Genomic DNA, 15846 nt, shown 5'->3' on the forward strand with positions numbered 1-15846 from the left:
GTGCCCAGAGCTTACTCTCAGGGCACAACTCTACCCACATGTCTGAAACCATAAGATGTGCAAATGAGATCCTTATCATATCAATGACAGGAAATGGAGTAACCAAACCATGATCTATTATGATAATTGGCCAAGGCAGTGGCCTAGTCAATTGCATTCTGCTCTGGTGCATTGAAGCACGGCATGCACTGTAACAGACGGAAGACGGCTAAGGAGACAGACGGACAGGTGGAGAGACTGCCGACTAGAAGAGACACTCCCTGAGTTTGAGGGATACTGACCTTTGGGCAGGGGAAGGATTGGTGATGAAGGGACTAGAAATAGTTCATCCAGCTTTCTCAAACGTGGTCAGTTTTCCCGAAAGTCCTCTGCTTCTTTTGTTCAAATGACAAATCCATCAAGCCACCTTTTGAAAACCAGTTTGGTTTCCTCGGACATCAAAAGGGGTTACTCTGGGCAGTGGGGAAGGATATCCTAGTTTTTTCTGTCTCATGGGGCTGCTGGGAGGATCCAAGGAGGTGATGCATGCTAAGGGATGGATCTAGGCTGTACATAGTACATTGTTCAATAAATACAAGTGTTTAAAATCCATCAGTGCGGGGGCACCCGAGTGGCTCCGTCGGTTAAGCGGCTGCCTTTGGCTCAGGTCATGATCTCAGGGTCCTGGGATCGAGCCCCATGTCAGGCTCCCTACTCAGCGGGGAGTCTGCTTCTCCCTCTGCCTCTGCCCCTCCCACTCCCACTCGTGCACTCTCTCTCTCTCAAATACATAATAATAATAAAACAATCAGTGTATTGTAACTCTGCTTTTAATGACAAATTCTTATACATTTACTTAAGGTGAACTGGCTTCCTGGTATCTAGGTGCTGTGATGACGTTGGGCACCCAAACCCACAAAACAGTTTCCATGGCCCTGGATGAGAATAAGCCAATGGAAGTCTTGCCTCATAAAGGACCTGGCAACCATCCACCTGGTCTAGGACATCTCTAGTTCATTATCCTCCCACTTCCTTTCTCTAAGTGCCAAGCACATGTCTTTACGACATATATTCAATGCAATCACTTGTGTATATTTCGAATCCCCATTCTATCAGAGCATATACTCCTGGAGGGTGAAGGCTCCTACATCCTTCGCGGAGCTCCAAATGTCATAAGTCTTTAATGAGTTGAAATGAGTTGACTCAAAAACAAGGCAAATGATTTGGGGCTCACATGAAGCCTCTAAAATCTGCCCTCCCCCCTACCCCCATGAGGTTGGTTGCAGAGTCCTGGAGAGGAGACTTGGACTTGCAGGCTAAGAACGTCTCTTCAGGTGTCCCCGGCCCAGGGAGCGGATGCAGGAGTGCCTGAAAGGCTGAAGGAGGGCTGCCCAGCTGCCCAGGAAGGAGAGGGAGAGACAGACAAATGAAGAGAGCAAGTCCGGCCTGCCACACTCACCTGGATCTCGGTCTGCACAGTGCATTTAACCAGTTTAAAGTTCTTCCCAGGGTTGAAGCTGTTGCTGTAGAAGCAGACCTTAAGGATCCGCACGTCTTCCTTTTCCACATCGACTGGCACCACCACCATGGGCTCTGGGGGGCCTTCAGGCCGACGTAATGTGCCCACCTTCACTCGGCTCAGGGGCTCGGACACCCCAGACATCCTCTCGGGCGGCAGCTAGCACCCGCACATTGCAGTCCTGTGGAGACAGCAGAGGGACAGCCCTGAAATGAGTCCGAGGAGACCCACATCCTCGTGCCCCAGGGACGGCACCCACCGAGCTCCAGGACCTAGCAAACCACACATCCCCCCATTCTCAAAAACTCCCCTTCAAGGCATCCAGCTTTATGGACTGGGGGAAGCTGAAGCACAAAGGAGCAGTTTGTATAAACATCCAGGTCTGAAACCCGGCCCTCGAGTTCCCAGGCTGTGCGCTTTCTCTTCCAGAAGCCCCCTCTCTCCATCACATTTCTCCTCCCACACTGGGCTCCAAGGCAAGAGGCCCACACTTTGCAAAGGCAGCTGTGAGAGGGGGCGGCCGCAGCATGGTTCCAAGGCACAGCTGAGCAGAAAAAGCAAAGAGTTAGACACTAGAAAATAGCAGGAGAGAAACAGGGACAAGAGAAGAAGCAGAAGGGGAGAATGGGTGGCCTGGAGGGAGCTGGAATGGACAAGGCAGGAAAGGGCCCAGGTGGGGGGCCAGTCCATCAGCTGATGGCTTTGTCTGCCCCCACCCATGGCTGCCGGCCCGAACTTTTGGGGCAGGAGGCCTCGGTCCCACAGGAATTCATCCTATAGCACATCGTTCGTGGCACACAGGAGGATTCAAGGGGGACAGCACTCCCACAGCCCAATTTGGGAGGTCTCTCTGTCAGGTGGGAGAGGGCTGGGCTGGGCCCCCGAGAACACCCAGCCCAGCTTGGACGACAGTTCGGTTGACACTTACATCGACGATAAGAATTCCAGGAATCGTCAGTTCTCCCCGAGTCCCCACAAAATGGGTTCTGTCCTCTAGATTCAACTCAACCCTGCGGGGTTTACTCCCCACTGGTCTAAAGCAGGAGCGCCCCAAGGAAACAGTAGGAAGTTTTATCTGATGACTCATGGTGTCAAGCCTGGCTCCACATTAGGACCCCCGCCCCCACCCCAGGAAGCTTCTAAGAAAGCCTAAATCCAGGCCCTGTGCCCAGAGAAGGCCTCGGAGTTGGCGTGTGGGGAGGCCTGGCATTGGTATTTTTAGGTTTCCAAGGATTTTTCTAACATTTAGCCTGGGCCTGGGGGCCACCTTTCTAGGCTAACCTTAGCTCTCATTCTGAATCCATTCTTACAGAAAAATGATCTCCTTTCTAACAGGAGACTGAGGTTCTAGGGGGACAGTGTTGGACCAGGAGCTGGGGGCCAAAGGATGGAGCTGGAATATGAACATACAGATGTAGAGGCAAATATTTTAGAAGTGGAACCAAAGTTACGTTCAGCCACTCACACTGTGCTGGACACCAGAAAGGAAGATGGAGACAGTCATTGGCTACAAGGAGCTGTTCCTTTTCAATGGGCGGTGTGTATTATGAGGGCATGAAGGAGATGCTCTGAGGGCCAGGGAAGGAGCAGGGCATGCCCCTTCTACCAGCGGCAGGCAGACAACGGGCACAGCGCCAGTCTGAGTCCAGAATTTGGGACAAGACAGATGGAGAAAAGAATATCCAGTTGGCTTTATTTTAGAGGCTAATATGTATATTCTAGAAGTACCCATGCCATTTTTCAATAAATATCAACCGAACATGTCCTGTGTGCCAATACTCTGCTAGGTGCTGAGCATGTATCTCCGTTTCCCCACACCCTGAAGAAGGAGTCCAGAGGAAATAGCTTGAGAAGCAACCCCAGGAAGCCCACTGAGGAGGGGGGAAATGAATGACGGGGAAGGGAAGACAGCCAAAGGAGGGTTATCAATAGAGTTGCCACTTGGGCAGTTGCAGGGCAGTCCTGCTGGGAACTCTGGGAGCCAGGACGTGCTGCGGAGCTACTCCACCCAGGGAGGGGAGAGGAGGGGGTTTCCGGGGTATTTATACACCCCTCTTACAGCCGTCATTCCCGGCATTTCCAGCCAGTTCTGCACAAGGGCAGACTGGACTCGGGAGCCAGAGAAAGTCCTCAGGCACAAAGATGCAGATGCTTGTAGGCAGAAGTAAGCAGGAGAATACTGGAATGTCAAGGCCCAAGGGGTATTAGATGGGACAATGACAGATCTGCTATAGGATGTAAAGATGAGGGTAGGGTGTCCCGCCCCTAAAGAGTATACACTCTGGTCATAGAGATAGGCGCATGCACACACACATACTCGTGTGCATGGGCACGCTCAGCACCAGACATATACGTAATTGGTCCCAGACTCAGGAACTGCTGTGTCTGTCTATTGAGCCAGGGTCCTGTGACCACTGGGGATCTGTTTGTATAAACTAGTTTTCAGGAAGGGGCTCCATGACACAGTTTTGTAAAACAGGTGGTGGGATAGGAAGGAAATGGAGTGGCACATGGCATCCATCCCTATAGACCAGATGGAAGTCACAGGGCCTATGTTCCAAAGGCATTTAGAAGCCAGAGGCACAATCAGTGCTGTCATGCTGACCAGTGGGGACGTGGACTCAGAGCTGGGGAGCAGGTCTATGCCCACATCTGCAGGTTAACACCACATGGCTTCTGGGCATCCACAATGAAGGGGATGGGGTGCCATTCAGGAGGTGCCCCCAGCCCAGACAGCATTCTCATCCAAAGGGTGCTGATGCCAGTGAGCACACAGGGGACACCCCAGGGACTCCCTGAAACACTGGAGAAAAGTTTGAGAGAGGAGTGTTAAGTAGAATTAACATGTCAGTAAAAGTCAAAAGATCTGGTGCAACTTGGGAGCCCCCATTTTCCCATATTATGTGTGCCATTGGCTGAAGTTGAGAGCGAAGCAGGTAAGCCCTTTCTGGCAGGCAGAACGAGGGGCAGAGATAGAGCAGGTGAGTTAGAAATCTTTGCTGGGGCCAGAGACCAGAGGCCAGAGCAATGTCTGGCAGGAGAAAAGGGGTTAGACCCCCATGGAGCTTTTAGGGGCTTCAGCCAGTGGCACCACGAAACGTGGCGTTTTCAAATTCGAGAGACAAGAGGATGTAAGCACGTGATGAGGACATGGAGCAAGAGGAACTCTCGTTCAATGCTGGTGCAAACTTTGGAAGACAGTTGGACGGTTACTTACAAAACGAAACATATTCTTACCATACGATCCAGCAATAGTGCTCCTTCGTATTTACCCAAAGGAGTTGAAAACTTATGTCCACACAAAAACCTACACATGGATGTTTATAGCAGCTTTATTCATAACACCAAAACTTAGAAGCAACCAAGATGTCCTTCAGTAGGTGAATGGGTAAATAATCTGTGGTACATCCAGACGATGGAATATTATTCAGTGCTAAAAAGATATGTTCTATCAAGCCATGAAAAGAAGGGGAGGAAACTTAAATGCATCTAACTGAAGGAAGCCAATCTGAAAAGGCTGCATACTGTATGGTTCCAACTACATGACATTCTGGAAAAACTACAGAGACAGTAGAAAGATCAGTGATTTCCAGGGACTGGGAGGAAAGAAGTGATGAATAGGTAGAGCACAGAGGATTTTTAGGGCACTGCAAATCTGCCCTGTGTGATATTATACTAATGGATACCTGTCATTATACATTTGTCCAGACTCGTGGAGTGTAAGCATCAAGCGTGAACATTAATGTAAACTATGGATTCTGGGTGATAGCAATGTGAAATGGAGGTTCATCTATCGTAGTAAATGTCCCACTCTGGTGGGGGGGTGTCCACAGTGGGGGAGGCCGTGCATGTGTGTGGGTGGGGGTATATGGGAAATCTCTGGACCTTCCTCTCACTTTTGCTGTGAACATAACACTGGCCAAAAAATAAAGTCTATTAAGAAAAAAATGTAATGATGAGAAACCACGTTGGGATCGTTGACGCCCTCTCCAGCCCACTCAGGAACTCGGGAGCCAGCCCCCACCTCTACCTTGAGCAAAGAGAAACATTCATTGTCTACATCGGACTGAGCACAGCCCACCCAGACTAATGCATTGACCATCGCCAATACGCCTGGAGGACCTGGTTTCTTGTCTTCATCAGTTTTTCCAGGCCCTTGGGTCAGGGGCCATCATTCCTAGTGGTCAACATGACTCCAGTTGAAATATTTTTGCAAAATCATTTTGGTCATTCAGGAGCTACTTTTTTTTTTTTTTAAAGATTTATTTATTTACTTTAGAGAGAGAGAGAGTGTGTGTGTGCACAGGGATGGGGGTGGGGAGGAGCAGAGGGAGAGAGAGAATCTTAAGCAGACTCTGCGCTGAGTGTGGAGCCCAACACAGGGCTCGATCTCACAACCCTAAGATCACGACCTGAGCCGAAACCAAGAGTTGGATGCTTAACCAACTGCGCCATGCAGGAGCCCCAGCGTACTTCCACCTTCAGCCTGAGGTGAAGCCCCGTAGGTCTGCCTTTAATCCTTCGCAGCAGTAACCTCTGGCTATCTATTCCAAAAATGTAAGTGCCTTGTACCACCATCCTTGGAGATGGGAAGGGATGAGTATGCCCATTATACAGATGAGAAAACATAACAAAGTTTAAGCCATCTGGTCAAGGATTCCTGCTTGTTGAGTAGCCAACTTGGATCCCAGGGAAGATTTGAATCCAAGTGCAAAGTTTTTTGCACTTTCCCATCTGCCTTCGAAGAAGGTGGTATCTCTTGATACTACTGAGATTGGCACAGACTCCCCACAAGGAGGAATGTGTCAACTCAGCATTGACTATCCCCAGTCTGTGAAGAATCCTGAGGTCCTCTGGCTTAGGAAGCATTACTCTTCCCAATCTAGGACTTGGTCATGAGAATTCCTGGGGGGTGGGGCACGGGGAGGGACTCACATGTTTGGTTAAAAGACGAGGGCCCAGAAAGGTGGTGCTACATCTCCATGGGCACACGGCAACTTCCTCAAGGGCACCCCAAATTCCCATCTGTCAGCACTGGTCCGCAAGGGACTGCCAAGTGATCCCCCCAAACTCTCTGGAACTGAGTAACTGAAACGTGTGATGTAAGGAGCACCTCAGCCACCTGTCTTTGGGGTCTTGGAGATCATAGCCCTTGACCTCACTTGCAGGCTTCTCTCACTGTCCCTCTGCCAGCTCATTTTCTGGCTAGCTCTAAAACCTTGGGCCAGTTGCTGAACCTCTCTTGGCCTATCTGCCTCACCTATAAAATGGGGGTAATGCTACCTGCCCTGTTTTCCTTATAGAAGGTTTGTGAAGATGAAATGCCAAAACATAAGCAAAAATTCATTATAAGCAATAAAGCTGAGCACAGACAAAAGGGTTTACCATCATGGTTATCACTTGCCTATTTTCCAAAATCTTGTCTGATTATCTGTATTCCCCATATCTTGTTCCCCCTGCCAATGGCTCTCCAGGAGGGTGTGGCGGGGGGTGGGGTTCGGATTTGCAGCATTTGCCAGTTTCCGTGGTGTAAATATTCCCACTCTGGCTGATTTCAAGCCACCAACATATGCCCCTGAACACAGAGTTGGGAGGATATGAGAACAATCCGCCATCTCTAGCTATTGTTTCTGACAACAGAACTTGTCTATTTCTCCAGATTTTGCCGGATGACTTGAATTTCTCATCACTGGCTTGTCTCTGTATTTTGACGATCCCTAAACCCTCTGACTCTCAACTTGTGAGCCAAACGTGCTGCCCCTTTTTCCAGTCAAGACCTGGAACCCCAGCCTGGTGATCCCTCCCTGCATACCAGCCTGCCCCAGCCCCTGCAAGCGGTGTCAGAGGAGAGAAGGTCCCATAGCACCAGCGGAAACCCTGGCTCTGAGCCATCGTGGGCTCCAGCTTGCCTCCCAACCCAGATCTGCAAGTCCAAATCAAAGAACAACAAACACAAGGAAATGGGCTTAAATTAAAACAGGAAAAGTTTTGATTGGCTATAAGAATGTCTCAGCCAAAACCTGAAAAGGGTAGTAAGGGAGACTGTACAATCTCGGAGTCCCTGAAGTCTTCAGGAAGAAAATAAATGACACTCTTCCTGAATGGCAAGACATTCACCTGCCGAAAAGAGGGGGTCCTGAAGCAGGATTAAGTCCCACTCAGATCCTCTGGGTTACCACTGGGCCCAGGGCTGTGTTCCCGGCAGGCGAAGAGGACAGGGTCACGGGTGTCAATATCATGGAAAAATATAGTCTTGCACTTGAAGACATTGTTGGGTAATGTTGTGTCTTTACTGAACACATCCTGTGTGCCAGGAAATTTGTGCAAGTAATTGCCAAAGATGAGAGGGCTGGTGTCGCGTCCTGCCACCGGGCTTAGGGGGTGGTACCCAGCTCTGCCATCAGCTGGCTCTGAGACCTGGAGGCATCAGGCCAGATGGGTCGGAGTTCCCAAACAGCAGCTGGTATGTGGATGATGGCCTCTGATGTTTTCCAGTGACCATGGCAAAATGGGAAAAATACGGACACTATAGAGAATTTATCATAAAGCTCAACGTATTCTTTTTGAAGGGCAGGCTTTTATTCTAACTTTATGTCTTTCCACCTTTGTTGGTTTTCCAGCGCTCATTTGTTTATCAAGTGACAATGACAGTCTTTGGCAAATGACATTAAAGATGGGCCTCTCAGAGAGTCAGATGTGGGAGCAGATGCTGGGAGTCCTGAGCATAAAATGCATTGTCTCGAGGTCTGGAAGTTCTGCCCATGACCTGAGGGAGCATGGGGTGGGGGGACCATCAGTCAGAGACGTGGCATACTGTCAGGGAGAAGGTGCACCCACCTGCTCACCTGACTCATCAACCCAGGGTTGAAAACTCCTGTCCTCGGGCTGCCATGTCTCGTAAGTCTGGGGTGTTGCTCACCATGTGCCTCAGGGTCAGGCAACGTGGTGGCCTTCAAACGTCTGCCGCTGACCCTTTGTGTGACCTAGACAAGGTCACCTTGCTAAGCTTCAGTTTCCTCTCTCGGAGGCTGGGGCTAATATTACCTATCCTGCAGAATTTTCTGGAGAATCAGAGATACTTCTGTAAACCCCCTGGCACATGTATTTTTTTAAGTGCCTGTGACTTGGCAGAAGAAAGAACCATACCAGTCCCTACTTGCCAAACACTAGACCGGCCCAGTGAGTCCGGGATCGGCTCCTTCCGTCTCCACAGTTCTGATGCTGCCTTTTTGCCACCACCCACCTTCCTCCATCCACCTGCCCACCTAGAAAGCTCAGCCCTATCTCCCCCTCTCTGCGCACACACACAGGGCCCTTGTCTATCCTGAGAACACCACAGAAGCGTGGAAGGAAGCCTCATGAGAGACTGTCACAATGTAAGCCCTTTGGATCTAGCAGAAGCGAGCATGTCACGAGACACACGCTTTATTTCCACTCTGTCTCTGAGTCACTTCCTCTTGCTGTTTCCACATCAACGGAATGGGGAACACAGGCCTGTCCTCTGCAGAGACCTGCTGAGAGCAGCCACTTAACTAATTGGCAGTGACCTTGCCATCTCAGGGAGCCAGGCCTGCGTTTCTGGGCAAGCTGGGCCCTGCTGTGGCCATGCGGTGCACCCCCTGCCCCCGGAGCCCAAGCCCTTGCAGCCCCCAGTTCCCGCGGGGCCAGTGTGGTACCCACTCCAGACCCCTCAATCCGTCACTTGCTTAAGCCCTTCCCCTCCGCTCCGAGCATCCCTCCCCATTACCTCTCGAAGGAAGGAACCAGAAAGGTGGTGATTATCCCCCAGCTATAATTCAATGTAATTCAAAAAGCATTTATTGAGACTCTAGCACATTTTCAGCTCGCCACCCCCACGCACGTCACCCACTCAGGAGCGTTCTGTTGTCAGCACCTACCAACCCAGAGGCCAGTTGATGTGGGGCTGGCGGTCAGGGCGGCAGAAGGGGAGCAAAGAGACGCATGACCCCGTCCTTCCTTGTTCCTGTTCTCCTTGCTATTTCAAGGACTTTGATTCTTAGAGCTAAGCAGACCTCCTGTGTACCCTCTGGGCTCCACCGCTCCCCCAACCCTTGCAAAAATCCCTGGCACCTTGCTCTTTATTTGCCAGTTCATGAGTAATTTTGGCTGGCCTGCTTTTGTCCCTCCTTCCTCCCTTCCTCCTCCTTCCCTCCTTTCCTTTCTTCCTCCATCCCCACCCCCATCTTTCTGCCTTCCTATGTTTTAGGAGGCATGCCAGGCTCCAGACATATGCAGCTAAACAGAAGAGGGAAGAGGGTATCTGTCCAGCAGAGACTCATAATCCTGTAAAGAGGAAAAAGATGAACACAATACAGCCACAGCCTGGTAGGGGATCTAATAGGGGTCCACACTTGGTGCTTGAGGAGCACGGAAGAGCCCTGGCTCAGGGGGCCCCAGGACCTCAGGAAAAGGACACAGCAAGATCGGAAACCGTGTGACGTGGCATAAGGCTGGTGAGGAGGGTGGCGAGGGGTGTTGGGAAGTGAGACGAGATGGTGGCAACACGCTAAGGAATTTGAACTTCACCCTGTGGAGAAGCAGATTTTCATTTAAAAGATAAAATTCGGGCTAGAGGACGAAGCACAGGTGTGAGCTGGGAGGCAGCGGGGCTCTTCTGATGATGCAGCTGGGTTCGCGGTTCACAACTGGGGATGCAGGGGAAGGGTGACCCGACTTGGAGCCTTCGCCAATATCCCTGGTGTAAATGCCTTCATGGCTGATTTCAAGCTGTCGATATGACTTTGCTGAAAGGGCCTTTGGGGACAAATGGATGCCGTCAGCTAGTGAGAGCTGGTTCTGGCACACCGCAGCCTGAACGGTGGCTGGGCAGGGGCTGGGGGGCACATTTCTGAGGATCTGCCTCCAGCCTGCCTCTGACCTGACCCTCAACCCTCCACGTCTGGTCCAGCAGTCTCCCTGACCCAGCACTGAGGACAGCAATATATGAGGTGTCCAGAAGCCTGGAGTTTTTTTTTTTTTTTTAATATATCTTTTTTATTGTTATGTTAATCACCATACATTACATCACTAGTTTTTGATGTGGTGTTCCATGATTCATTGTTTGCATATAACACTCAGTGCTCCATGCAGAACGTGCCCTCTTTAATACCCATCACCGGGCTAACCCATCCCCCCCAGCCCCCTCCCCTTCTAGAACCCTCAATTTGTTTTTCAGAGTCCATCGTCTCTCATGGTTCATCTCCCCCTCCGATTTCCCCCCCTCATTCTTCCCCTCTTCTTCTTTTTTTAGAAAAGAAAAACTTCAGGGTGCCTGGGTGGCTCCGTTGGTTGAGTGACTGCCTTCGGCTCAGGTCATGATCCTGGAATCCCGGGATCGAGTCCCGCATCGGGCTCCCTGCTCAGCGGGGAGTCTGCCTCTCCCTCTGACCTTCTTCCCTCTCATGCTCTCTCTCTACCATTCTCTCTCTCTCTCTCAATAAATAAATAAAGATCTTTAAAAAAACAAAAGAAAAAAAAGAAAAGAAAAACTTCTTCTTCTTCTTCTTCTTCTTTAAACATCTAATGTATTATTTGTTTCAGGGGTACAGATCTGTGATTCTTCTTCTTCTTCTTCTTCTTCAACATATAATGTATTATTTGTTTCAGAGGTACAGATCTGTGATTCAACAGTCTTGCACAATTCACAGCGCTCACCATAGCACATGCCCTCCCCAATGTCTATGACCCAGCCACCCCATCCCTCCCACCCCCCACCACTCCAGCAACCCCCAGTTGTTTTCCTGAGATTAAGAATTCCTCATATCAGCGAGGTCATATGATACATGTCTTTCTCTGATTGACTTATTTCACTCAGCATAACACTCTCCAGTTCTATCCATGTCATTGCAAATGGCAAGATCTCATTCCTTTTGATGACTGCATAATATTCCATTGTATATATATACCACATCTTCTTTATCCATTCATCTGTCGATGGACATCTTGGCTCTTTCCACAGTTTGGCTCTTGTGGACATTGCTGCTATAAACATCGGGGTGCACGTACCCCTTTGGATCCCAAAGATACATTTGTATCTTTGGGGTAAATACCCAGTAGTGCAATTGCTGGATCATATGGTAGCTCTATTTTCAACTGTTTGAGGAAACTCCATACTGTTATCCAGAGTGGTTGCACCAGCTTGCATTCCCACCAACAGTGTAGGAGGGTTCCCCCTTTTCCGCATCCCCGCCAACATCTGTCGTTTCCTGACTTGTTAATTTTAGCCATTCCGACTGGTGTGAGGTGGTATATACCTCATTGAGGTTGTGATTTGGATTTCCCTGATGCCGAGCGATGTTGGCACTTTTTCATGTGCCTGTTGGCCATTTGGATGTCTTCCTTGGAAAAATGTCTGTTCCTGTCTTCTGCCCATTTCTTGATTGGATCATTTGTTCTTTGGGTGTTGAGTTTGATAAGTTCTTTATAGATTTTGGATACTAGCCCTTTATCTGATATGTCATTTGCAAATATCTTCTCCCATTCTGTCGGTTGTCTTTTGGTTTTGTGGACTGTTTCTTTTGCACAGCAAAAGCTTTTTATCTTGATGAAGTCCCAATAGTTCATTTTTGCCCTTGCTTCCCTTGCCTTTGGTGATGTTTCTAGGAAGAAGTTGCTGCGGCTAAGGTCGAAGAGGTTGCTGCCTGTGTTCTCCTTTAGGATTTTGATGGACTCCTGTCTCACACTGAGGTCTTTCAACCATTTGGAGTCTATTTTTGTGTGTGGTGTAAGGAAATGGTCCAGTTTCATTCTTCTGCCTGTGGCTGTCCAATTTTCCCAACGCCATTTGTTGAAGAGACTTTTTTCCATTGGACATTCTTTCCTGCTTTGTCAAAGATGAGTTGACCATAGAGTTGAGGGTCCATTTCTGGGCTCTCTATTCTGTTCCAGAAGCCTGGAGTTTTAAAGATGTGCTTCTCCCTCCAAGGAACTTCTGTTATTGTCCAATCTCCTAAAGGTTGTAATTTTCAAAACCACATTCTTTGTTCCTCTCTAACCTTAAACTAAAGTCTTTCCCAGCTTCTCCACTTTGAGTCATGATCTCAACTCTCCTTTTCTCCCAGCCTTTGGCTCCAGCTAATCTCATTTCCCTGTCTGTGTGCATTACAGTTGGTCGTTGAGCAGGGAAATTCGGTACCGTGACAAATCAATGCTTCAGCTGGGCATTTGACTGAGTTCTTCCCCATTTTCTTGAGAGGTTAATGCGGAGGGCAGATGGCAAGCGATGAATTTGTCAGTGGTCAAATGGTTTCTTCACTGACTGCTGATGGAGCGTCTATATTCACTTGGGGACTGACTGCTATTTTAACAGGCCTTTGTTCACACCTTTTAATTTGGCATTAAAGAGTCTGTGGTTATCAGATGAGATGCTCCAAGTTAAGCACAGGACGGGGAGAGATTGTGACTTTAACTGCAGGCCACAAAGGACCCCTGAAATCTGTAATAGGTTGGTAAGACATGCCAAGTGTAACAAAACACAACTGGTAAAATGGGATAAATGTGAAGTTCTTTATGTAGATTAACAAAAAAAAAAATCTTCCCCAGTCTGGGATGAGGAAGATGTGGTTTAGCAACAGCACGGGTTAAACAAAAATGGGGTTTAAGCTGTCTGTGAACTCATGGTTACTCACTACGATACGGCTGCCAAAAAGATCAGTGCAGTTTTGGGGCTATTCGAAAATCCCTAAAATAGGGATGGTGATTTTCCCCGGGGCTCTGCATAGATGTGACCCATCAACAGCACTACTGGCCCAGGGACCCCGAGGTTTGACAGGTCGCATTCTAGGGGAGGGACATTCAGAGCCCTGGGAGCCTGGGGGCTCTGACACATGACACAGAAGGGACGGTGGAGTGAAGTCCTGGGGAGTGAGGACAGGACTGCTGGTTTCAAATGGTTGTAGGGCTGCCAATGCAAAAGATGGACCGCACTCTTTCATCCAAGTCAAGGATTAAAAACCGTGCAACAGACAGACAGGAGGGAAGAGGGTCTTTACGTTGTGCAGACGACACACTTTTCAGAGTATTTGCATTCTTGCCATCTTGCTGGACATCTCCCAAGGCAGAAGTCATTCCGTTTGGAGGATGAGGAGAAGCGACTGAGCAGCTTGCCCAGGCTCACCTTTGTTAAGTGGCAGAGACCCGACCGGAGCTTGGACTTCCTATTTTAACCCAACAAATGCAAGTTGGTGCCGACAACTCCAATCCCATCAGGGAGTCCCCTGCTCTGGCTTTGTCTCCACACATCCAGGTTATTTCTGTGCCAGAGACGACAAGCTCAGATGAACACTGCTTTTCTGTCTGGCCCCACTATTCTGCTCAAACAGAAACTTACATGTAAGCTCATCAGTTTCTAGCCAGGCAGTACTAAAAGGAATACCAGCTTTTGACATATTAATATGTGTAATAATGATGGTGATGTCAACTTTTATTTTTAAGTTATCTCTTAGGACACATTTCCTAAACAGGAAAAAAATCAACCATAGAAATCGACAATAAAAAAGGTGACTTTCTTTTTTTTCAGCGAGAAAGTACAAACCCAGTACTAACAGTTGTCTCCCTCATCTATTACCACCTTGAAAACAGCTAAAACATCCGCTTGAACAAGCTTCTCCACCTGCCAATCCCCAATCTGCTCCTCTTTGCAAATCCAGTAGACAAATTTGCTTTATGTAAACAGATATCAAAACCATTAAACATGACGATGGCCCCCATCTGCACCCTGCAGCCACCAGCTTTCGTTTTAATGTGGATTGGATAAAACACCAATTTAGACACCCTGTCAAGCAAACAGGATGTCACCTGTGTGTGAAAAGACTTGAGGAAGTTAAAAAGAGATGGAGGGCGCCTGGGTGGTTCAGTTGGTTAAGCGACCGCCTTCGGCTCAGGTCATGATCCTGGAGTCCGGGGATCGAGTCCCACATCGGGCTCCCTGCTCAGCGGGGAGTCTGCTTCTCCCTCTGACCCTCTTCCCTCTCGTGCTTTCTATCTCTCATTCTCTCTCGCTCTGAAATAAATAAATTAATTAATTAAAAAAAAACTCAACTGCTTCTTTTAAAAAAAAAATAGATGGAAAAATCCTCAGTAGTTAAAAATGCTAATGACAACAACTTTGAGGTACCACTACAAATTGACTAAAAAAGCCAAGACACCAAGAGAAAAAGAATAAAATCTTGTGTTTATGGCCTTGAAATGAAGCTGGGACAATTGCCAGGTGATTCAGAACTGGCTTTCTGAAGGCAGGCTGGTTAAATATAAAGCGACTCCCATGTACGGACCTGGTCCCTCAACCTTGGGAAATGCACCCCATATATCTAACCAGGGAGAGCATGGATCATTTGCACAAAGATGTTCATACCTGTACTATTTATAAGAGTGAGATTGTAAAACCAGAACAAAATCCTCAGGGCACTGCTTGGGGGATGGGGGGATCCTAGGCAATATCAATAATGATAAACTCGACTGAAATATGAGCAAGGTCATACATGAAAATATTTGTATAAAAATGCGAAGTGACAGGGAATGAAGCTCACATCCTGATTATAATGACATAAAAATGCATCTACATTTAGAATGACATATAGACAAAAGATCCTAGGTTCTTTGACTGTTAAATTGGTTAAATATATGAAAAAAATCAGTGACTTCCATATAGATAGAAGTCAGCCCTCTCTCCATTGTCCCCCTCGACCTCCCTGTGTGACACAATCCTCCTTTCTGAGCTCTGCACGTAGCCCGGAGAGGGGCCAATCCTCTGCCCCAAAGCTAGCCTAGAGAGCAAACAGGCCCTGGAACTCTAGATTTCTGGATCCTCTCCACAGTCAGGATTGGGCGTGAATAGGGTAGAGAGATATCCCAATATACTCTGCCAAGAGAGCCCCAGGACTAGACAGTTCTCTTCAACTGCAGACAGTCCTCTAACAGCACGGCAGGGAGTCTTGCCCCCTCTGGGACCCTGAGTGTGTGCCCTCTTCCTTTCTCCACCTCTGCACTCACACCGAAGGGCTCACTTCCGAGAATTAATAGCATTTCCCTAGACTGACCCTGAGCCAACACCTTACATGCACGATGAGCCCATTCAATCCTCATAACACACCTAAAATGTAGGTACTCTTATCATCCATCCCACAGATAAGGGAGGTGAGGCTGAGCCGAGTGCCTTCCGGAAGGCCACACAGCAAGTAGAGAGCAGAACTGGGGCTCTTTACCCCCACACCCTGCAGTGATGCAGGGTCCCAGGCTGCCTGTGAAGGTGGTCTCACTCGGCCCATAGACACCCCCAGGGTACTGTCCTTTGGGACTCTAGATTCTAATCATGACAAAACTAGACTGTT

At 48.6% G+C, this 15846-nt stretch overlaps 1 protein-coding gene across 4 annotated transcripts in view; it reads right to left on the minus strand.

Annotated features, from left to right (window-relative positions):
- Positions 1–15846, minus strand: part of PTK2B (protein tyrosine kinase 2 beta) — a 126632-nt gene that overhangs the window by 58098 nt on the left and 52688 nt on the right. For all 4 annotated transcript variants that reach the window (XR_003208782.2, XM_025873790.2, XM_025873791.2 and 1 more), the window contains exon 2: positions 1439–1679. Coding sequence is in view for 3 of the 4 variants with exons in the window: in XM_025873790.2 (XP_025729575.1) it covers positions 1439–1642 (204 nt within the window). In the remaining variant the exon portion in view is untranslated. The remainder of the gene's footprint in view (positions 1–1438; positions 1680–15846) is intronic.

This window comes from Callorhinus ursinus, unplaced genomic scaffold (assembly GCF_003265705.2).
Source record: "Callorhinus ursinus isolate GAN/ISIS: 27379988/994484 unplaced genomic scaffold, GSC_fseal_2.0 scaffold4, whole genome shotgun sequence".
In the NCBI taxonomy this organism is placed as follows: Eukaryota; Metazoa; Chordata; class Mammalia; order Carnivora; family Otariidae; genus Callorhinus; species Callorhinus ursinus.